The 24,494-nt window shown below is 42.2% G+C and overlaps 1 protein-coding gene across 6 annotated transcripts in view; it reads right to left on the reverse strand.

Annotated features, from left to right (window-relative positions):
- The window catches only part of KCNMA1 (potassium calcium-activated channel subfamily M alpha 1), a 1,447,720-nt gene that overhangs the window by 58,677 nt on the left and 1,364,549 nt on the right, over positions 1 to 24,494 (reverse strand). For 4 of the 6 annotated variants that reach the window (XM_085608564.1, XM_085608561.1, XM_085608565.1 and 1 more), the window contains one exon: positions 23,215 to 23,243. The exons of the other annotated variants lie outside the window; for them this stretch is intronic. In XM_085608564.1, coding sequence (XP_085464690.1) covers positions 23,215 to 23,243 — 29 coding nt within the window. The remainder of the gene's footprint in view (positions 1 to 23,214; positions 23,244 to 24,494) is intronic. 6 annotated transcript variants of the gene reach the window in all.

A 24,494-nucleotide genomic window follows, 5' to 3' on the forward strand; every position in this document is an offset into this window, starting at 1 on the left:
CACTATGTCAGTATTTCCAGTAAAGGGTGAATTATGTGTAAGAAAAGTTGGTTCCATACATATGGGCCATAGCCAATGCGTTACTACAGTAGAATATAGTGATCAAGGTAAATCTTCATTTAGAGCTTCTCGCCATTCTTACTTTATATGTGGTCAGACGGCATATATGCGTCTGCCTCTAGATTGGGATGGTACCTGTTACATCGCATTCCTTTTGCCACCTGTTTTCCTAGCTCCTCCTGATTATTATCGACATGTTCATTTAGTACACAAAAGAGAGCGGAGAGATCTCCCAGTTGTCGATTATACTGAGACGGCATGGGACAAGTATGTAGATTTCAATAAAGGTATCTTTCCCTATATAGGTACTATATCAAATAGTAAGCTGATACGTAGACTAACCAAGACTCTTGAAGCTGTAGTAAACGAGACTATAGCCGCCCTAGGCAATCTGACAGAGGAACAATCAGTGATGAGAATTGTTGTTCTCCAGAATCGTCTTGTCCTTGACGTCATCCTGGCCGATAGGGGCGGAGCTTGCAGGGTCATCGGATCCAGCTGCTGCATATTCATACCAGAAAATTCGCCATCCGTATATAAAGCTATAACACGCCTTCATAAGATTGTAAGCCAGATACACGAGAATCCAGGCACTTGGACGTGGTCCGGGTGGTTTTGGAGTGTGATATCAGCCTGGGGATGGAGAGTTCTATCCTTCCTAGGTATTGGCCTTCTTATGCTCTTCAGTTGTTGTTTATGCCTACAATGTGGACCAGCGATTTGTGGTCTGTGTGCCACATCATGCATTCCATATCACAGTTCTCGTTCAAAATACCGGAAGAAGAAGGAAGAAGAAATGATGCTCCATGAGCAAATCGATGGAATGATGAAGATTGATATCTCTTGAAGGGCAAGTAGGGGACAAGGAGGGAATGTGGAAATGTGGATTTTCCTGATCAGTTATGTCCCCTATCTTGGACCCCAACGGTTCTATATACATGTTACAAGTACATGTATGTTCCCTCCAGTTCCAGTTTCTAAGACGCAAACATATGTGTGTCTACCGTCAACATGTTCTCTGTCAGATCCGCCATCAATGGGCTGGATATTCGATTCCTAGGTATGACAGGCCACCGACTTTATATGGCTAAGTTACTCCATTTTTACAGTTCAGGCGAGTAGGCCCGATTCTGTCCTCAAAGCCTTTCCCTGCTCTCTGTCTCTGACAGCTTCAGCTTGAGCTCGCATCTGTATCCATGAACTTTGTCCTACTCCCTGTGCAGCTAACGGTGCCTGCCTCGGCCAGTTTTCGCCTGTCTGCCAAGAAGCTGTATTTCACCTTCGAATTATCTATTTTGCTCTTCAGCCGATGCATTCCTGTCTAGTGATTTAAGTAAACATTTCCTTTAGCTCACAAGCAAGGGACTCAGCCTTTCCGTCCTCCTGCAAGTGATTCATAGCCCTGCTGCCATGGAAAGTTTTCTGCCCCTCGCATCTCATATAGACACTTAGACGCTTGTACACGCACACACAGTTAGTATAGAATAGATTCTGTCCGAGAGTCCTTCCTTGTGGATAACATAGTTCTCTAAACATAGGATGTTAGATATGATTTGGGATTAGGTTGACTTGACCCCTCAGACTTTTCGTCTCCATATGTAGAGTTAATGTCAAGTCCCCTTCACCCCCTAGTTGCACGTCAATTACACGTCATACTGCTGCGCGCGCATCTATGCCAAGTATTATCTTATAGATCCACCTATGTCTGATAATGCAAACCAATCATGTTTCTTTTATTCCTTATTACGCCTAGTTTCGATTACGTACCTGTTTTGTCACTTTTCTTATCAAATGTTACGCCTTCTACATTCGTTTCATTGTAATGTACTTATTATAAAAATACATGTCTATCAATAAATTATTGTACTTCACTTCCTGAACCCTCGTGGTGACGGAACCTGAAGGCCGCGACTCGAGTCGGCCATTTTGAATGGAATAAAGCCCATTTAGAAAACCTCTTATACCACGGATTCTGCCTCTTGTTATTTTGAGCTATTTACTTTATTTTAAGATTCCGTATGAAATTCAGTCCGGTATTTTATTTACCACAACATGGAACCACTTTTGCTAGCCAATAGATTATCCCCTGGCAGCATTGTTGAGATCGTTCCCCAGTCCCCCGGTTTCCAATCACCTGACGTCTTTCCACCTTGTCAAAGGGAGTCCCCATTAAATACTCGATCACCTTCTATACTCAGCCCGAGGGGTAATGAATCGCCATCTTCCATCAGTATGGTCAATCCTGCCCCCTTAAAACAATGGAAGGCGCGTGGAATTGCCAAACCAAAACAAGCTAAACAAGAGTGACTAAATCCAGGGCAGTAAATGTAAAACCAGCTAACCCGGATATTGTGATATCGTAAGTACTACCAAGTACAAGCGCCACGCCCCGAGAGTTAGAGGTGGACAATGTTTTTTGGGCAGAAGTCACCAAACGAATGACCACTCTACTCGATCCTATTCTTTTTAAATTGAAGAAAAATTAGTTGCCCTCGAGTCTCAATTTACATCTGTACCACCATTAACCCAGAATGCAGAATCTACACACCTACGCATGGCTAATCCACAACAACACGCCCGTGCCTGTGGGGACGTGACCACTTTACCATCCTCAAGTATCCCCCCAAGTACAGCCATATCGGAGGGTCCACCACCTTTAGTGCATGAGCAATCCCTCCCTCAACCACCAGCCCAATCCTTATTAGTTATGGACAAAGAAGAAGTGACACACAAGGCATACCAGAATGCACAATAGCCAGGGGGACCAAGAATGGCACTTCATCCACCAGGAACAGACCATCTTCCTGTAGCAAGGGATGGTAATAACTGTCAACAATGCCTCCATCTCCCACCGGCAGTTTCTCCCTTAGTGCTGGTGCAGACCAATGTCCCCCTTCTGCGCCCCAATCAGCAGGAATCCACCACGCAGCTTATGGACAAATGCCTGCACTGGCTATCTAGCCAATCCATGAACTGGGGTATGGGCAGTCATAAGTTAGCCAGCCAAATTATAATGGCAAGGAGGGTGAGGTGGGTGGGCCAATCAATGACATTTTTTCCTGGAGATTGCATTGTGATAAATTTTGATAGTCCTTATACTGGCATATTCCTTCTTAAAAATTTGGATAGGCTTCGCCCTAGGAACACACAGATCATTCCTCTGCCATTGGAAGATGTTTATAAACAGGCCCCATTTCCAGGTCACGATCAGAGGGGCAGCCTAAGATCAGGCTCTTCGACGTCACATCAGTTAGACTGCCCAAACACCACATCGGGTGTCAGGTTCTCAAACAGATTTGAAGCCCTTTCTGAGATGGAAGCATGCGACTGACCAGCAATACCCACCTTATACAACTTCAGCCAATGTTGAGCCCACTAGGCAGGTTTTACCCCTGTCTGTTTTACTCCAGGAAATAGGGGATAGGTACATCATAGGTCTAGCTTCATGGAATGTAGCAGGCTTCAAAAGTAAGAAACGCGGAGTGGCTTAATTATTGGCAGAAGAGGGCACGTTCTATGTTTTTAAGAAACCTTGGCAGTGGAGCCAGTTTTCTTTGCAGGGTTCCGGTCTATTCACACTCCAGCCGTTCCTTCAGCGTCAGGCAGAGCTAAGGGTGGTTTACTAACATTGGTTTCTAACACACTTTCGGTACAAGTAAAACAGTTGGGTCCTCAGAACAATTATTTTCAAATTCTCCAATTGGAGGTGAAAGATCAGGTACATTGGATATTAATTAATTTCTACAATAATAATTTTGGGGGCAACATGAAACAAGTGGTTGATAATTTATATAACGAAGTTTGATTGATTAATTTACGGACACAGAAGGCCCCTCCCAGCCTAATATGGCTGGGGGACTTTAATATCCATCTATGAAAATATAATGAGGCGAGCGTGTGTGGGTTGGAAGATCCGCAAGGAAACCCACTTACACATTTTACGCATAGTGAATATGGTGACATGCTCAATAGGCTATTGTATACAAGTCACCTGACTATAGTTAATAGGGGCAAGACAGGTCAAATAGAGCCCACATTTAGGAGGACCAACTCGGAGTCCACAATTGATTTTATCTTAGCTTCTTCTGTATTACAGGATAGAATTGATCACTCTAGCAGTATTTTCACCGACCACAGTGATCATGCAATATTACTTATTCAATTAAACACCCCCCAAAAAGTGAAGAGACATCATCCAATAGTAAATATCATCTCATTATCTAGAAATAATGGATACCAACTGAAGTGGGCACAGGTGGAGAAAAAGAACATGGTCCTGATATATTAACTAAAGTGAAGGGGGACATTCTGCTCTGTCTGACTGAGGATGTCTCTCCCTCCCTTTTAGTCTCCCAGTTTGAAACCCTTCTTCTAAAATTAAAAGCCACACTTACCCGACATAAACCAGCAAATGGTATATCATCTGGTCTGTGGTTCGATTCACGATACTCCCTAGCTAAGAGAACCCTTGATAGCGCCTTAAAAATGAAACCCAGAGTTCCAGCACTGATAAATTCACTTCGTAAAGATTATAAGCAGGCAAGAAGTACGCATGTTAAGGAACTAAGGGAGAATGCCTGGGACGATTTGGCACAAGGCGCAAGTTCACGTGATAGGAAGAAGTTCTGGAAAGTTTTAAATGCTCCATACGTCAAAGACTCAAACGATCCGTCCTTGGATAGCCATGTACAGGAAGTTTCATGGATAGGGCATTTTGAAAGTATCTTTGCATTACAATTCCCCCAAGAGTTTCCTCAATTAGACCGACTTTGCCACACTAATGGGACCCTGACCTTCTCCCTGCATGAAGTGAGAAAGGGATTGGAAGCCTGCGTTAAAGAAAAAGCTCCGGATCCAGACGGGAGCCCAATTGACCTTTTTCAGGTCGATTTCGAACTATGTGTCCCGTTATTGACAAATGTTTTTAACAGTATAGCGGTGATGGGTCACCCATCTTCCTGGAGCCACAGTATAATAGTCCCAATTTTTTTTAAACGGACATAGAGGCTGCCCTAGGAATTATAGCCACATCTCCCTTCTGGACACAACCACCAAACTGATGGGCCGGCTGTTGTTAGCCAGGTTGGAGGAGTGGGCCCAAGATCGTAATATTTTAATGCAAGCTCCATATGGCTTTCAGAAAGGCAAGGGGACAGTGGATCAATGTCTCAATCTCTCGCTTTGCATAGACAAGTACACGAAGGCCAAAGGAGGGAAGTTATACATGGCCTTCATGGACTTATCAGCGGCCTTCGATTGTGTGTCCCACCCTAAATTGGGGCTGATGATGGAGGGTTTGGGGATTGACTCGCTGATTATCAGCTTCACCCGTCAGTTGTATGCCAACGCCATCGCCTCTGTGCAGTATAGCAGAAATGGGGAGTGCACGTGGTCATTCAAGAGTAAGTCAGACAGGGCTGTGTCCTCGCCCCGTTCCTTTTTTCCATCTATACCAACGGGGTGGAGGCGGCCACCCCGTCTGGTCTCTCCCTAGATGTGCAGAAATTTGACAACATCTCTCTCCCAATTTTGGCATACGCTGACAATGCGGTTTTAATCGCCAGGGCTGGGATAGCTCTTCAAAGCCTTGTATCCGCATATGCTTCATTTATGGCCTCATTAGATCTAAGGGTGAACGAATCCAAATCATTCATTATTATAGCGGGAGCTCCCAGAAGCGTTAAAACACCATATTTCCATCTGGCCTAAAAAAAATAGAGGTAGTTGATTCCTTCCCATACCTGGGGATCTTGTTTGATAACAAGCAATCCTGGAACAAACTAGTGGCAGCAAGGGCCCTGGGTATGGAAAGAGGAACCCAAGCCATGAAGGGTTTTGCCCAAAAAATTAGGTGCCGGCCCTCTTAATATAATAAAAAACATATACCAAGCCAAAACTAAGGCGGCGGCAACCTATGGGGCCGGAGTGTAGGGAATGGCCCAAATTGATCAATTGCAGATAGTGGAAGACACCTTTTTTAAGACCAGGGTCTCGCTACCACCTTCAACATCTAATTACCTCTTGCATCTCGAATTGGGCCTCCCATATTTGTCTGACTCTATCAGAATGGCACCCATCCTATTGTGGCTCTCAATTTGGTGAAGAGCCACCGTCAACCTAACCCAACGCATAATTGGTGATTGCCTGGGGCTCGAGGGCCATAGCAGGATTGGCTGGCTCAGATATGTGGCGATGGAATTGAAAGCAATAGGGCTGGGAGAACTCTTTAGAGACCTGACAACCTGTATCAAGGTCCCCAAACAGAAATTAACTAACCTCTTTTTGCTGAAGGCCAATCGTGACCGCTGGGAAAAGAACAGGCATTTCCAGGGGCTTGCAGTCTATGATCAAATTACACCAAGACCGGAGGAAGGCTACTGTTACATTTTTTCCGTTACAGTAGCCCACCAAAGATTCATTCTGCTGCGCTTTCACCTGAATCTAATTCCCTTGATGTTGGGGTTCCCAGAAAAGAGGTACAAGCACGCAGATCTAGGTCCCTGCCCTAGTTATAACTGTTCACCTCAGTATAACCTACATTTGGTTCTTTTCTGTAAGTTTTATCTTAATGAAAGGAAAAGGTTCCTCCTTCCAATTTTAAGGCAAAAAAACGTTTTGCAATGCATTTTCTGAAAGCTCTTTCGGACCCCCATGTCTGTTATTTTGTAGCTTCCTTTTTATGGGCCAGTTGGAGGAATAGAAGGGCCAGGGGTTTGTTATCATGAATTATAAATCTTAATCTTCACAAATTAAATTGTACAGACTATTTTGGTTTTTATAATGATTTTAAAAGGTTTATTAAGGTTTTTATAATTGTTTTATGTTTTTCTAGTTAATGAGTTTTACTGTAATTTAATTGATGAATTTGTGCTTTTATGATCTGTCTGTACATAAATCGAATAAAGATTTAAATTGAATTGTATAGCTGGGCAACCACAATGGTTGGTGTATTGGCTTGCAGGCCAAAACTTGTTTGAGATTGGTTATATACCCTTGCAACTACAGCAACGGCAATTACATTGATTATTATGCCCAGAGTCCATGATACCACATATACAAACATTGTTAAGAAACGCTTTGCACTACTGGAAAATGGCCCTAACATACACTAACCTTAACAGCATAGGCACCAAATATTCCACTCTGTGGTCTACCAATAACTACAGGCACAATGACAACTCACAGACTGGCCCCCTGGGAGCAGGCTGGGGTGACAGTCGGATCCCTGTTTGCGGATGGAGCTCTTCTGCCTCACGGGGAGTTTGTGCACATCCACGGGGTACCCGATACACTATTCCTAACCCACGCTAGCATTCTCCACTATGTCAAAACAGTGGCTGGTGGACAACAGGGAACCTCCAAAACATGAATTCCTTCATGCGCTTCACACAATGGGTCATGGGAGCCATTTAGTATGTTGGCTATGTCTTGGTCTGAGAGACCCTCTCATGGTTTCACTACTCCCCCTCAAACAGAAATGGGAACCTGCCTTGGCGAGGGACCTGACTGACAAGGAGCAGGCCATTATTCTTGAATACACAAAACGAATCTCTCATAATACCCGTTTTAAGTTCATAGAGTTTTCAATATTACATAGAGCATATGCAACATCACACAAATTACATACTCTGGGCCCGATTCACAGAACTAACTTAAGACAAAATGCTAAACTTACTACCATTTTCGTATTCACAGAAGGCACTTACTCATTTTGGTATTCACAGAAGACACTTACTCACTTCGGTATTCACAAAAGTTAGGAGTCCTAACTTTAGGACTCCTAAATGCCTTCTGTGAATACCGAAAGTCTTAAAATTAGGATTTTTCTCAGTTTAGGAGTCCTAAAGTTAGGACTCCTAACTTTACTACTACTAAACTGAGAAAAATCCTAATTTTAAGGCTTTCGGTATTCACAGAAGGCCTTTAGGAGTCCTAAAGTTAGGAGTCCTAACTTTACTACTACTAAATTGAGAAAAATCCTTATTTTAAGACTTTCGGTATTCACAGAAGGCATTTAGGAGTCCTAAAGTTAGGAGTCCTAACTATACTACTACTAAACTGAGAAAAATCCTAATTTTAAGGCTTTCGGTATTCACAGAAGGAATTTAGGAGTCCTAAAGTTAGGACTCCTAACTTCTGTGAATACCGAAATGAGTAAGTGCCTTCTGTGAATACCAAAATGAGTAAGTGCCTTCTGTGAATACCAAAATGGTAGTAAGTTTAGGATTTTGTCTTAAGTTAGTTCTGTGAATTGGGCCCATCGTACTATAGTTTTCAGACATTTCTGAATTGTGATTTGTCTTTCCATTGTTATTGCACACGTTTGCTTTGCCACATCCGATGACATTAGCTAAGGGGCGAATCAATATTCATGTGGTAGGCTAGTGATAACATAGTGGTTTTACATAATGTTTTATATTTCTAAATTGTGATTTGGTAACAAAATGGGACATTTGCTCGTCCAATAGTGATTGTGCAGTTTTTCATTGCTTTATATGGTGAAATGAATTAAAAATGACTCTTGAATTTGGGTATGAGCCACATCTTTTTCGTTTCTACTTGGGATGAGGCCCACATTTCTGTTGTTTCTGCTGCATATTGTGGGCTTAGGATGTTTTCCGAGTTTGCACATTAATGCATTTATTTCTATTGCCGGGAGCCTTTATGGCAATTGATTTCCTATGTTCTAGGATTGATTTGTTGAAGTGAACTATATATTTTTTTCTGTATCGTGCCTTTAATATTTTAATAAACCTTCATTATTTTCTCTAAATAACTGATCTAGAACTGCCTGTTTGAGACAGTCCTTTCTTCTTCTTAACTTTATTCGTGCAATGTTGTTTATATCTTATATAAGGGTGGGTGGACAGTAGGCCTGGGCGGTAAACTTCGTTCCGCTTGCATAATTTGCGATATTTTGACATTTTCGCGTTCCGCGGAAAGCACGAAAATGTCAAAACTTTCGCAACCTGCCGCGAAACGGAAGTATTTTTCTTGTTCGCGCTTAAAAAATGCATTTGCGACTTACCGGGTCCCTGCGTTCGCCGCCGAGTTTTCCTATCCGTTCGCACACGCCACAAGATGTTGAATTGTTGGTAGCCGGTTGCGCTATCCCGCGAGAGTTTGCGATCGCGAACACGTCATTGCGATCGCGAAAAGGAAATAAGCATCGCGAGCAAGATGGCCGCGCCCATTAGGGACCGCATGGGCAAGTTGGAGATATATTTCCCCGCGAGCACGCAAAAAACTCATCGCGAACGGGCGGGAAAAGCAATCTCCGCATCTTCGCGAAAGTTTCGCATGCTCGCGGAGATTTTGCGCAATTTCGCGATAATTTGCTAAAGTCAATTTTGCAAATTCCGCCCACCCTTAGTGGACAGCTCGCTCCGCCGGCAGAGTTTGCGGAGTTTTGCAACTTCGCCCCTCCAATTGGAGCACAAAATTCAGTAAAACAACTCCGCCAACCACCGGCGGAGCGGAGTTTACCACCTGTGCGAGCTTTCGATATCGATTCTCGGCTCCGGCTTTGTCTGTAAGAGGCTGAGGTGAAAGCCTGTACTCCACCTGCCGTCCTCTGCTGTCCAGTGTCCACACGCCTGCAGTATATTTAATGAACTTCCTGTCAGGCACGTCATGTGCTCTTTGCATTCTCACCTTGTGTGATTTTATTCCGTAGTAAATGAGAGCGCCTCTAGTCTGAAACCGCTGTCTTTGTTGTGAAGAGCATTTCAGGGTTGCAGAGTAACACGCACATGCATAATCTAGTCCTTTATTCATACCCTGTGGAATAGTCGGTATTTGTTTAAAAATACTAAGATTAAAACATTGCTGTCGGTGACAAGGTAGTAAGAAAGACTGCTGTAGAATGATATCAACAATTCAGCCATTTTGTTCTCACTAGATTCCTTTTCCTGATTTCTATATCCATAAATAAATTTTCACTCTTGCCTGAAAACCGGACACAGCATTTGCCTCATGTCGTGAAAAATGGGTGGCAATCTCAGAATTGTATTTGCTTGTCTGCATTCGATGAGCCGCAGCAGATTCAGAACCTACACTAACGAGTAAAAAGACTGCTTATGATGCGTTGCACGCGATAAACAATACGCATCTTATCGATGCATTAATTATAATTCTAGACTGAGCCAAAATGGATGATGATGAAACAATGCTGAGCCTGATACTATTATTGACAGCAAGATGTGAAATGTACCCATGCGGCAGCCAACTGTGGGTAGTGAAAGGAGGAGGGCTCACTTTTCTAGATACGGTGAACGTCGGAAAGGGACTAGGTAGCGGGTTCCATGAACATGCACAGAGAGTGCGAGGCTCCCATTGGGTGTTGAAGGGGCAGCTGAAAGACACAACCAGCTATCATACCTGGCCATGGAGGCTCGGCCCAAGTGTCCTACAATACTTCGGGAGAGAGGATGGCTACGTGGATACTGCTGAAGCGAGATAGGCACGGTAAAGGAGGGAAGATTCACCAGAATATTAATGCTTGATAGGAAACACTTCATAGAGTGAGATATATTAACATCCTTGCTATTACCTCAGCCTTAGATATTTTATTGGCAGCCGAGTGCATGACCGAATTAATCCTGGGACACTGTCTATATGTAGCTCGTTACCGATCTGGTCATGAGAATGCTTGATACCTAATTAGAGCGGCACTGCCTGCTTTCCAGCAGCTACATGCTGCGAATCACCATACATGTGAGCAGCCAGAACTGGGTACAAGACCAAGGTGCTTATTTGTTTACACTAGGAGTGGTCTACTCAAGGAACTCTGTGGAATTTGCAGAAGTTAAACTCCGCCCAGGTCTGATCTTATACATACAGAGACATTACTTCATCTATTCTCGGAGTCAAAACTATCCTGGCCCCGCAATCTGGGTGCCACTATATCTAAAGGATAGTGTTAGTGTGCCCACTAATTTGTTCTAAAGGTGGCTTTTTAAAGAAAGCTTGCTGGCAGTTGTTGTGCCACTATTCTCTCCTCTGGTTGAACAAATATTCTTCCTTCTTTCGCTTTTGGTGGCTCCTTTGTCCCATAGTCAATATAACAAATGATATCAGAAGGACAAACTCAGACCCAATGATTGTAAAACCCTTTGGAAAAAAAATCAATCCAAAGATAAATCTTAATAAATGGTGGATATCCTCCACCCTCTCCAAATAATGATTCTGCAGCTGTAATCAACAGTAATGAGCCTTTCTATGAATCTATCAATACAATTGTTAAGGAAGCAAAGGCTGGTAGCAAAATGAAGACCTCGCTCTCTGACAGGCAAATGCCATTCCACTCATACCTAAATGAAATGCCAATCTGAGATGTGTCATGTGTGGAAGACCCACCTACACATAATCTTAAAAAGACAGCTGGGAAGTAGCTGGACAACGGATCAGCTTAAACGAAAGACAACAGTGTTGTTAGCACATCAATAATATCTAAGGTTTTCATGTAAGGGCATGCTTCACACTGCTTTTGTTTGCTGGGCTGTGTAAGGGTATGTACTTGACTGACAGGATATTCTCGCTTACTTTACCAACGACTAGGCTCATTGCCACTGTAGAAAAGTGGGAGATTGAGGTCAACCCCACGCTTGTGTTCTCCGTAGTAACCTTTTAGATTTCTGTCTGTCTAGGCTGTCCTATTTTAGCAAGCAACACTTAGAGTAAAGATCAAAGCTTCAGGTTCTAACCACAAAGGACACATATTTAGTACACAATTGAACTATATCCCTCTCTCAGACTAGGATTTTGAGAAGGCAATATGACTTGCTGGTGGGAAATGCATTTATCATTTGTCGGCACTGATAACTCCTGTAGCTCAACACCCTTCATCAATAAGCTTTAAAAAGAGACCAGGCATTTCAATCCCATTCAAAGAAAAAACACAGTTTTGTTGCCTAGTGACAAATAGCCAGTTACAGAAAAAGTCCTCAAAAGATATTTACTTTTGCCAAAAGAGAACACAATGTCTTAAGACCCACTCTTGATCTCTTACTTTGGAATCTGTTACACAATGAAGATGGTAATACAACCAGGTGTCTCTCTTGTATAACTTTGGAGAACAGGGAGTATGACCAGAGTGAGGATGATCTGGTAACAATGTCACAATAGCTCTCTGATTTAACAGAACAATAAATTCATAGAATATAAGTTCTGAGAAACCATTTACCTAACTGTTTATTCAAAAAATGTCAAGGTGAACGGCATTTAAAATTCAGCTAAAACCCATTCATAAATATTTTTTTTTAAAATAATAACATTGTATGTATCTATCAAAGGTCCAAATGCCATTTATCCTGAAGCTTTGGTCCTTGATATTTTTTTCAGGGTTTCTATATTTCATGTTTCTAGTCACCAATTCTCTTACAGTGTCCTTTCACTGGGTGGAATTTCTATTCTGAGGGGCTGCCCTCCGAAGAATAAATTTGGTACTCACCACTATATGATTCAATTTCAACAAAGTTGGATATTAGACACAAAAATTAAAGTATATAATTAGAAAATATACTTAGTGGTTAAATATGCCACAGAAAGTGGGTGAGGACATTGCGTGGGATTGCATTAGAAGGTTGAATTATCTTTGAGGCTTCAACAATCTTTGCATTTGTTATGTTATAGTTGGGAAGCAGACTGATGAATCCATCCTCTCTCCTCCTCATGGTGTGTTTGGATATTAAAGACAGACAGCTGTAGATGCATTACAACCTATATGTGTTACTCAAGTTTTGTAATGTACCAAATATATTTCAAACATTCACATATTACAATGGGTCTAACAGCGATCAATAATATAATGATATAAAAGTCAATGTACCACCCAAGCTGTCAGTGATTAATATAAAGTAACTCACATGACATCTCAGATGTTTAGAATATTCTTCAGTACTGGGTTTCTATACAGTCACAAGTATAGTATAATATATCCAGTGCCAGAGGGAAGATTTTGTACCATTCCAATTTTGTTTTGCCTTTCCCATCATCGGGACTAAATAATAAAAATGTAACAATACCATTCACTCTCAAAAACAATAAACGCTCTTTACCAGTTGGGTGTCCATATTATACTTTAAAGACATTCCTGAGGAATAATCTATGAAGTTTCTTATTTGTGGAATTTACACCTATGATTTTTTATTAACTTTATTTTTCTTAATGGAATCTTTTGCTCAGAAGAAAATATCTAGGAAATTTGTATTTTATCCATCTTTTTGCTTTTCTGTTTTTACCTCTCTTTTACATTTCTTATCAGGTACCACTTTTGAATTACACCTTTTGGAACACAAGCATTCTGGCACTGTGCCTGGTCTACATTGACAATTATCACAATTAAATGCACATACAGTCTGAGTGCTAACCATGATCCTAATACACATGTAAACTCAGCTAAATAAAATATCAACAGATTTAGAAAATTAGGGTGTATGTAGGCAAGGGCAAAAGAGGTGCATCCCTTGATCTCACATCTGAAAAAGATTAATTAATATTGCAAACAGCTGTTTATTTGATTTGGGGTGTTATTTAGATTTGAGTAGTAATAGAAAAAACTGATTTCTCAAGGGAGTGCTAAATCTGCAGTGAGAATTTCTCTGCTGTGATGTCTCTCAGGCGGAGGAAATTCTAAGGGTGGATTTTGCTCCAGACTTAACATTCCATCATGAAATACCATGATTTTCCATTATATCCAAAATCTAAATAAGGCCCCGGTCTTATAGTATCCCTTCATTTTGGTTTCAGAAAATTACTATTTCCTTTCTCCTACCTCAAGATAGGCATTTTTTGAAAAACAAAAAATGCAAAAATAGGAGTCCACCTTGGAGTGCGTGGCCTTCACTGGAAAACCTCACAGACAGAGTCAAATGGCTCACCACTACAATAACAATGTAAAATTAAATTAATAAAATCAACTGAGATGCAACAAGTCGAGTGTTCTTTCTTCAACAGCAAGATATCTACATGGAGCATTTCCAGTTGACCAAAAAGCCTATGCATGAACTCACGGTTCTGAGGCATTCTCAGAAGGATTCTTTAGTATGGTTCTTCATTAGGTGGGTTCTGGAAAGGCCTGAAAGTCCATAATCTGTGCTGAGATGCTCAACACAAACTCCAATATTATGTTTGCTTCTGAAGTAATATTACAAGAGAAAAAGACCAACTACTTGAGAACAATCCTGTTTTCAAGCATTAAAAGTTTCTTACTTTCTTTGCTGCCTTTTGAGAACAGCAAAGCCATGTCTCTAATAACGCATTTTCCTTGTCTGCCCTCCATAGGGAATCATACAGATCTCCCATTGCCACGTCTAATTTTCAAGGGATATGTCTGATGTGCAAAACAATAATCTTTGAGTGAGTATTCAGAATTAGGTCAGGAAATGGACTGCACCACAAACGTCTCACTTCAAAATGTTTGCGACGTGAAACTTTAGGGCAAATGTATCACAATAATTTCCTTCTCACTCACTCACCCACTCACACTTACTCATGCACTCACTCACTCGCTTGCAAATCTGATTGTTCACTGAGGTGAAACCAGGGCAAGCATGCAGGCCTACAAGGAGCCCTTAACAAGGATCATGATATACCAAGAACCAGCAACTACTACCCCTTTCTACTCGAGAAATAGGGGTGAATTCTGCCTGCACTTTGTGGGTTATTTGCTTGCCTGGTAAAGCCACTGATTCCCTCTAATCCAAACAACAGAGTGACATTCTCATGAGAATGGAGCCAAATATTTCACTCAAGGCTTCGTCAGATTAGAGGTTGAGTTGAATGGACATACCTTATGCAATGCCTTCCTGAAAGAGCTGGAATAGTATGTCAGTGTACCCAGTATCCTGGATCAGCCCAGGCCTTTAATTAATAGAGCGTTTCTCACTAATGTTTTCATGAAAAGATGATTGAAGAAACTCCTTCTCTTGGTGCCAGTCCCAATTTTGTGAGCCTGTTGAAGGATATCCTAATAACCTCCTCCTCCTTCTTCCCTAGACAAGGAGTTACTACCAGAAGTAGACCCTTGAAACTCTATGATGCAAGAGCTCGCAGCAGATGTCGTTCTGACTACTGTCTCATCTTCTCATTTAGGAGTTGGTGGTGCAATAGGTAATTTTCAGCCATGGTCCGTGCGAGCTGTAGACCATACAGAATGCAGTATTATGAAGAAACCTCCAAAATTATTTCTTCCTCAATCAAGTACTAGTATACAGAGTAATTTAGTAGAACACGAAATGGAAGGAACCAATGGACCAGGTATCCTTTCAGAAACAAGAAGTCATGAGCATTATCTTTCTTGTGCAACCAATAATACACTTGAGTTCTTTCAGAGGACTGGTTTCTGGCTTCTATATAAAAGAGGCACTCGCCTACCAAATGACACCTGTTTATTTCACAAGCACATAATAGGCTAAACTTGAAAGACAACCACTTCTCAAACCCAATCTCACCCAACCATAGTAACCATGTTGGGAAAAAACTTTGCTTCCATCGTCTACTGTTTGATCTCTCTTCTACCCCACTGCACTTCATCAAGGTTCCAAAGTTTTTTATACTTGACCTACAAGTAATTGATTTTACAACTCATCATTTTTAGGTCTCGCCTTGCTAACGCGTAAGCGATCGCAAAGCGAGACTATAGTAAGGGGCATTTAAAAGTGCCCTGAAAAGCGGATTGCATGGCGAGCACGCGCACAATCCCGCGCATCGTGCCGCCATGCAATCCGTTTGGCATCGCACTTCAAAGGGTCCGCTCCCCCGCCTGGAATGCGCTCCCCCGCCCCCGCCAAGCGCGCGCGCCACGCTCCGCCGGGCTTGTTATTTGTTGGGTGTCCACACAGTATTGCTTTTGATCATGAAGATAACAATATCCTTCTGTATGTCATATGCAGTTCTTTATCTTTACAATTATTTAGAGTAGATTGTAGATGTCTTAGAATGGCAAATTATAACACCCACTATTTTGTTAATAACAATAACATAGGCTTCTACGGCTCTTGCTGGACGAAACGTTTCATTCTATTAGGATAGTTGTACTCAAATCGTCATAGAATTGATTTAATCGTATAGCTTGCTCATTGTGTCCTCCAGTAAAGCCATCATCATTTGAAGATGGCGTCCGCTCTGTTCGCGGGTCCAGGAAGCGCTTTCCATCGTCACAGTTTCGGTATTAGATGCAGCCCAGCAGACTGCAATAATTTGAAGACTGAGATAGATAGATTTGGTTGAGGTGCTTGTCTTCAATTCTTGCGGTTGTGGAGATGGAGGAGTTTAAGGTAAGAGGCTCAGTGCTCCTGATTTGCTCTGTCAGTGTTCTGTTCATTGAGATGGCCGATTATCCCCAGACCCATCTACGTGTAATACATGGTTACTCGCAAATGTATTCCCGGGGGCAACAACTAAGATGGGCGATGTGACCGAGAGCCGCATTGATTTCTTGTGGGGGAGGGAGAGGCAGTTTGAATGTGGGTGTAGCGGATGCGAAGTATGTGCATGGTGTGCAGTGAGTTATTTTGAGGGTTTCATTCAATACGGTCTGCCCTCTAAATTAAGCGTTCTGGAAGAATCGTATTACTCCCGGCTTTCCCACTTAGCCAAATTGTGTGATCTTAGGCAACCTTTTTTTTCACAATGCCTCGTTTTTGTTAATTATCATATTAGAGTGCCTTAAAATTACACGGGCTCAGGGTCTGCACTGTACAGAAGTTCTTTAGTTTGATTTAATGAGCTATCATATTGTTCCATGTATAATAATAAACAAGCACTGGCATAGCCAATAGGGCTCGCCTTTAGGATCTTATAAGTATTTAGTTATGCAGCACAATATCCTTACTGCAACAACATTAACTGTTGCATGGCTAAACACTTATAAGATCCCAAATGCGAGACCTATTGGCTATGCCAATGCTTGTTCTTTATAACCTTTCTTGTGATTCCCAGTTCATGAAAACTATCCAGATTGATCTATGGCTAACAGTGGATCCCTTGCACGAGTGGAGTGATGCTTCCTTTTGTAGTGACCTTTGGTGAGACTGTCCCACCTGAGATTTGTTATTACCACAAAAATGAGTGTTTTCAGGCTCCTTCTCCCCATGCTTAATTCAATAAAAATGTCACCTACCCTTGCACAGCAGGTCACGATTCTCCACTAATTTGCATGAACAACTGCTTCTCATATTAACAAGAGTTATATTTCCAGATTCTTTTACTAAAGAAACCTTCACTGGAGGAAAGTGATCCATCTTTGAAGTGATTTGAGTTATTTGCTCACAACAGCTGTGACCTGGGGGTGGTCAAGAGACAAGCCTTTCTCGTTGTGGAAAAATATAGAAGTGTTGTATGAAAGGATCAATTTTATGTGTGCAGTGGCTCTAGTGATCAACACCACTATGAAGCACTCTGATGTCTCAGTCTGAGATACTGTAATTCAGCAGTTCACATGTTTGAGAGCTTTGGATTGTTCCACAAGGGTATTAGTTGACATTTGATGATCTTCTTTTTCAGAGTTTCTTTCCATCTCACCCCAGTCTCCAAGACTGAAGAGAGGATTTTGGTGGGCTTTGCAACATTTCAACATTCCAAAGTCACTGTGTCTTTGCTATCTTACGTTCTGCTTTTCGATGGATAGATTTTGTAACCCAGTCTGAATAATGTTTACAGTCAGAGGCTAGCAAATGCTCCAGTAGAGAAGATGATGGAACGATAGAGGGTTTGAGGTGGGTCAGAAGACCTGGGGATCACCAACATCAGGATATTAGGAATAGGTGTCAATTGACTTACCTTGGTGGCCTAACCTTTGGGACTCACACAGAATTACTAATACGGTATGATAATGTTATTAATCAAAAATAATTGGAGAGGACAATGTAATCTTTGGGTTTGGTACAAATTCTCTTTCTCTCTCTCCCCCCTCTTTCAGAAACTTTTTTCTCCTGGCGGAGATTAGAGAACATAGAGTGACTTTGGCCAGGTCCATAATTGGGTAAAAGATGGACTACTTTAATGCACTTTTAGTGGGATTCCCTAATAACTGATACATAATATCCTGAACGAAATGTATATCTCTGCTGCAAGATCTGTTGCTGGAATTTGTGGTAGCCAGCACTTTACCACCACATTTAACACCTTTAGTTAATCATAGTCAAGAGAACTGAAGTGAAATTAACAATTGTAGCTCACAAAGCTTTACTAGTAACAGGTCACAATTATTTTAAAAATCGGTCATTTCATGTTACAGTTAAAAGTGACCTTTAATATTTGCTGAACTTCAATTTCTAAATCAGAATCTCCTCTACAAATCTTCCTTTGGGTGAAGATCATTATCGGTCAATGAAGCCAAACTCTGAAATAAACTGCAGCTAATGATTTTCATTTTGTTAGAAACGCTAAAGACCTAAAGATTCTTTCATTTTGTTGGGAACGCTAAAAACCTATTGGTCCCCAGTTAATAGGTTGTGGCCAAGAATAAAAGTGATATTGCTAGTAGTAGACCAAGCACTCAGACACCATCTTACGACATTCAGCCATATGATCCCCTACTGGATGTTAAGGTTCATATCTTGTTCCTTGTGTCCTTCTTACCTGTATAGATAACTGGCCATTCCAGCAATTTTTGATCTCTTACCAATTCTGGACCTAATACAGTTTACCTATATTGCTGTTCATAATAGTTATTCACATGTTTGCTTACTTTTGGTATTGTACCCTTAACACACATATGTCGACAAAGTTTCCACTTCTTCCAGCTTTGGCCACAACAATTAAAGTGCTATTGACATATCACTGGGGCTATAAGGATCATGTCTGTCTGTCTCATCTTCATTCTAAGAACTATCAACCTGTATTCCCTTATTGGAAAACCACACAACCACTCTTTTCTCCTTAGCCGATGACATCAATGGTGTTACCAGATCTAAAACTCTTTCCCCTCCATCAACCATCTCCATGTAATTCTAACTATCATTCTTTGGTCCACACTTTCATACTTCTCTTGCAGCTCTGAAAAAGTCAAAAGTGACGAAAGTCATGTCGGCTCTATCTGATGCTGCTGGCTGTATCTGATGTCCTTAGAGATCAACAGGAAAACTTCATAACCCATCATTAGAATAATATTATAAACAATCTCCGTTAGAAACTGTCAATGGCAATCTTGTCACTTGAATGTATTTTGTATGGTTAAACATTGTATACCACTACCAATCAAAAAGCTCATACTGTCTTTAATCCTTTGAAAAATAAAAATGGTTTATCCTCCCGATTTTGCTAAACAGTTTTTGTTTTACATTGTGCATTATTAATACGTTTGCTATGCTCCAGCCATTCATCAATTGCCAAAGCAAAAGATAGAGCTGATTCCAGAAACACCTAGGACACACTCGCCAACTGCAACCAAGGTGAATATTGGTTGTTAGCTCTTATTGTTGTATTGGATCCACTACATAGTTATTGTATAGATACTATTTTAATATCAAACCCCATAACATTCAGTATACCTCATATGAAAGCCCAATATACAGTTTAAAAAGATCTTTCCAAGCATGGATGATTCTTTAAAAGATGTACGTGGATCCAACTACTGCATCTTTCCAAATTGATCCAAGTAGTCTGTAGTGGAATTCCCAGTGCTGTATATATTTTGGCGCTGAGAGATAATGTGTCATATGGTTAGACTAATCTGCCATACAAAATCCTCTGACACATTCTGTTAACCAGAGCAGGGAGCAAGACCCCCCACGCAGCTCCACCAGTAAGTGCTGCCCTCTGAGCTCTTCGTCTGCCTGGTGTCCGAGGCCCTCCTCTACCTGCAGGCTCTTGCCTGCTCCTCATCCCTGGAGGTCCAGTGGGAGAGCACTCTGCTCTTCTGCCTTGCTTTGCTCTTCTCTGAGTCCTCTTTCCTCTTTTTTCTTCTCTGCTCTCTTTACTCTCTTTTCTCTCTTGCTCTTCCACATAGTCACCACGGCCATCGCACCTGAACTACACCAGACAATCAACTACTCCCTCGAAACCGCCACATCCCTCGAAGACTGGAAGCACGCCAAAGTCCACCCCATCCTGAAGAAACCCTCTGCCGAGCAGACGAAACTCAAGAATTTCAGGCCTATCTCCCTGCTTCCATTCACAGCCAAAGTCATCAAAAAGGCCATCAACGCCCAGCTAGCAAACTTCATTGAAGCTAACAACATCCTGGACATCTCCCAATCTGGATTCCGCAGCAACCACAGCTGCGAGACTGCCCTACATGCCCCCATCGACGACATCTGCTCACTCGTCGAACAGGGCCAAATGGCAGCCCTCATCCTCCTGGCCCTCTCATCTGCCTTCGACACCGTCTCCCAACGCACACTAGCCACCAGACTACACGACGCCAGCATCCGCTGAAAGGATTGGACTGGATATGCTCATTTCTCAAATGCAGAACTCAATGAGTCAGACTCCTGTCCTTCCTCTCGGAACCACCAGAAACCAGATGTTAAGTGTCCCAGGGATCCTCCCTCAGCCCCACCGTTTTCAACATCTATATGTTCCCCCTTGCAACCATCATCAGAAACCACAGGCTCAAAATGCCAACAACACCCAGCTCATCCTCTCCCTCACCAAAGAACCCAACATCATCAGGCAAAACGTCCAAGAACGCCACAGCCAGACTGATCCTAGACATCCCCAGCCACCACCACACCACCCAACATCTCCGCGATCTCCACTGGCTCACCATCGAAAGAAAAATAACCTTCAACTCCTCACTCACGCTTACAAGGCCCTCCACAACATCAGATCAGCATATCTAAATGACCGCCTCTCCTTCCACGCACCCAAGAGACACCTTCGATCAGCTGACCTCCCTCTGGCCACCATCCAACTTATCTACAAGACTAGAACGGGAGGAAAATCCTTCTCCTACCTCGTAGCAAAAACCCGGAATTACCTCCCCCTCCACCTCCGGCAAACCCCCACACCGCTCCAGTTCAGGAAGGACCTCAAGACCTGCCTCTTCATATAACCCTAGCACTCAACGGAGATACTCCCCCCCCCAGTGCCTTGAGAGCCTCGCGGGTAAGTATCTGCGCTATACAAACCCCTGATTGATAGATTGTTTGAACCAGGTTTAAGAGGTGTGTATGGTAATTTGTCTCACACTAAAGAGGACCCTTTTATTCTTAACCATAGATCCCTTTCATAATATCAACTTAAATGTTGGTATGGTGTATAAAGACGTTAACATATTAGCCCCTCAGTTCTCATAGCACAATGACTTCACTCTTTCCATTGAGTCTATGGCGCAGCTGATTTCTTCACTCTCTGACTCAAAGCTTCTTGTTATACAACAATGCCAACCAATTATCTATTTCCTTAGTTTTGCATTCCTTCCATGTTTCCTCAGGTATATGCCTTTAGTAGAGTCTCTGATAAGTTCAATCCAGTTCAGTATATCATAAAGCTCCCATTGCATTTACTGTTATGGCTATTTTATCTTCTATATTTTGTTATATTTACCTAGTGAGGAGGTTCCCTAACTACTCCTGACTTTTTTCCAATGCCTGAAGCAAACAACTGAATAATTTTCTCAATAGCCATTTGTTGGGGTTAGGGAGCCCTCTGAAATGACTTTCTTTTCTACATATTCTTCTTTAAGATTCACTGTTTAAGGCGCGTAACTTTCACTGCTTCCTACTGTCCACTACTGGAGACCGTCTTGTTGTTGATTAACGGGGATTTCTCTAACAATCCCTGCCTCCAATGAATACCTAATGTGAATACTTAATTTAGATAATTCCATGTGGTATTTCTGACTCTGGGTTGTATGCCAATTATGTGTCACTGCCTCGTTAGGAGGGCATGGTCTCTTGGTGTTTATCATACTCTGGCACATTTTCTATAAATACCATATGTGGTACTTGTATTTTCAGGTAATATTATTATATGACCATCAAGAGCAGAAAAAATTAATTGATCACTGATCAATCAAGTATTGGCATCACAATGTCCTCACCCGCTCCCTTTCAGATATTTTAAGGTCCATTGTAGGACACAACTCCACTTCCTTGCAAGTAGTTCTCTGGATACATGGTTTCCTCTGTCTGTGTGTTTGTTTTGACATGCACAATGTTCAGGGTCTGCATCACACCATAGCTTGATTCTGGTCACCAATCTCATTTCGCTCCTCTTACCCCTACGCTTTCACTGCTGCATCTTTCTAGTGATGATGACCTTAAATCTAATGAGGATAAGTACAAGGCAGCACCAAACCTGTCTCTGGTGCCACACTTGGCAGGGTATATTATCCCGCTTAGTCAAACCTTCTCCAACACTCAGTTTGGTGAGTTCACTAAATGATAGTTCTATTTTAAGTCATGTGATCCATTGACTCTGCGAAAGGTAACCTCGCCCAGAGGTTCCATGTGTCACAGTGGTCAGCCTTACATGGGTGGAACAGCTGCTCCACCACCAGAACTTACCTTCTTTGAACATACCTCAGCTACAGCAGACAGGACTCCTAAATCCAAGCCTACAGTGTCAAAGTGATCATCCAATAGAAACCTTACTGCTGACTGAACAAACATTTCCTTACTCATGCTTACTCCTGTACGCAGCACAATACGTCAATTATAAAGCATGTGTCTAGACAATAAAATGCAACAATCATGAAAGTGTGCTCTACATACCTCCATTCCACCATCCCACCACAGCCTACATTGACTGGATGTAAGAAAGCCATATTTTCTTTTATCTCAGATATGAAACATATAGGAACACATAGGGTGGTGATGACAGGGAGCATGGTGAAGCTGGCATCAGCCACTGGGTACCTGACCTTACACAGAGGACAAGACAGTATCAACATGACAGACTGTTCACATGCAACGGAGAGCAAGCCAGAATGACAGGGGATGGCTGAAGATACTGAGCAACAGCAGAGCAGAAGCAACGGAAGCCAGAGCACTCTGGCCCAGGACAGAAAGCAAACCAAAAAAACAAATTACAACTATAACTAGAGGTAAAACTAGAACACAGTGCAACCACAGAAAACCAAATCCATCACCGGAGAAAGGTAGTCTTTTTTATATTTTAATTTTCACAGGTTTTCAAAATAAGACAAAAGTATAGAAGGAAACCTGAGAGCAGTGGCAGGTCATGCATAACCAGAAATACTCGTACCTGAGCCCATTCTATTCGTCCGTGTAGCACTTTAGAAAGAGAAGTAAGCTGCATAAGTTGGGTTTCACGCTTCTTTCCCCATTGGTCACAGTACCCCAGGAGCACTTTTACTGACGAGCCAGGAGGTTCAGGGGCAGGGAGCACAACACGAGAGCAGTCTGTGTAAAGACATGAGGTCAGAGCCTCAATCTATCCTAGATGTACGCAGCACGTCAAATGGCAGGTGCAGCTCACTCAATACCCCCACACTTCTTACTCTTTCAAGGGACGCCACCAGCGCTTCTCAGCACAATTTCTATTTTAGAAAATCACTAACTGGACATCCTAGCATTTCCCCTAGACTTTCAGTGGAACAATACCAGCACAAGAGACCTGTTGGTGAACGTGCGCTCTACAAATTTTCAATAACATAACATAACTTCTCAGGACTTCTAACCACTTGATAGTTGGCACAAGCACTTCACAGAAGGACTATTATTTCTGCGGTGGGCCGGTGCCTTCACTTTCACAGCAGAAGTCTTATCATGTGATGGCACAGGTCGGTACTTCTCAGCAAGCAGGTTAAACTTTTAATTGAACACAACTGGTGATCCCAAACAGGATTGCTGCAGTTTTAATTGGACCCTTAAAGCACTTTCTTATGCAACCAACACCATCACTTCCAAACTCAACTTGCCTTCTGCTGGGGTTGCAGTAGTAGTCACAGGAGAACCTGCCTTCTTTGCCATGCAATGGAGCCTATTTGTTCTCTCTGAGTTTCAACATTGTGGAGCACCGTCTATAGGTCTCAGCTTGTGTGTGAAGAGGGAATATCTGTGATTCTGTCGTGGTTCTTTACTTTATCCAAGCAGCTGCCCTTTGCAGCCTGCTTGGTCGTCTTGATGCCCTCACCAAAATGTGGTCTCTAATCCATCAATTTGTGCGAGGAAGGCAGACCCCATTTTGGGTGCAGGTGTTTTCAGAATATTACGAATAAATAAACAGAAAATGCTTACTAACTACTTAAGACCACTTGAGAACCATCAGACTATCCAGCTAAGCCCTACAAACAAGCAGGTAATATTTTGTTTACTCGTATTTTTACTGCGCTACTACCTGCTGCTATGCCACCAGAGGCTCTGATGTAAGGAATCTGCTACGGTTTTGGCATCTAGGGCATTAGCCAACCCCTACCAAACTGTATGGGGCTCTTACTTTTCTCTGGTCCTTGCTTCTCTGCCATTGGTGGCTCGTGAGCGGAGAGCAGACGCTATAATAAAAGCCAAAATGCAGGGAGCAGA

The sequence above is a fragment of the Triturus cristatus genome, chromosome 1_2 (assembly GCF_964204655.1).
Source record: "Triturus cristatus chromosome 1_2, aTriCri1.1, whole genome shotgun sequence".
Lineage (NCBI taxonomy): Eukaryota > Metazoa > Chordata > Amphibia > Caudata > Salamandridae > Triturus > Triturus cristatus.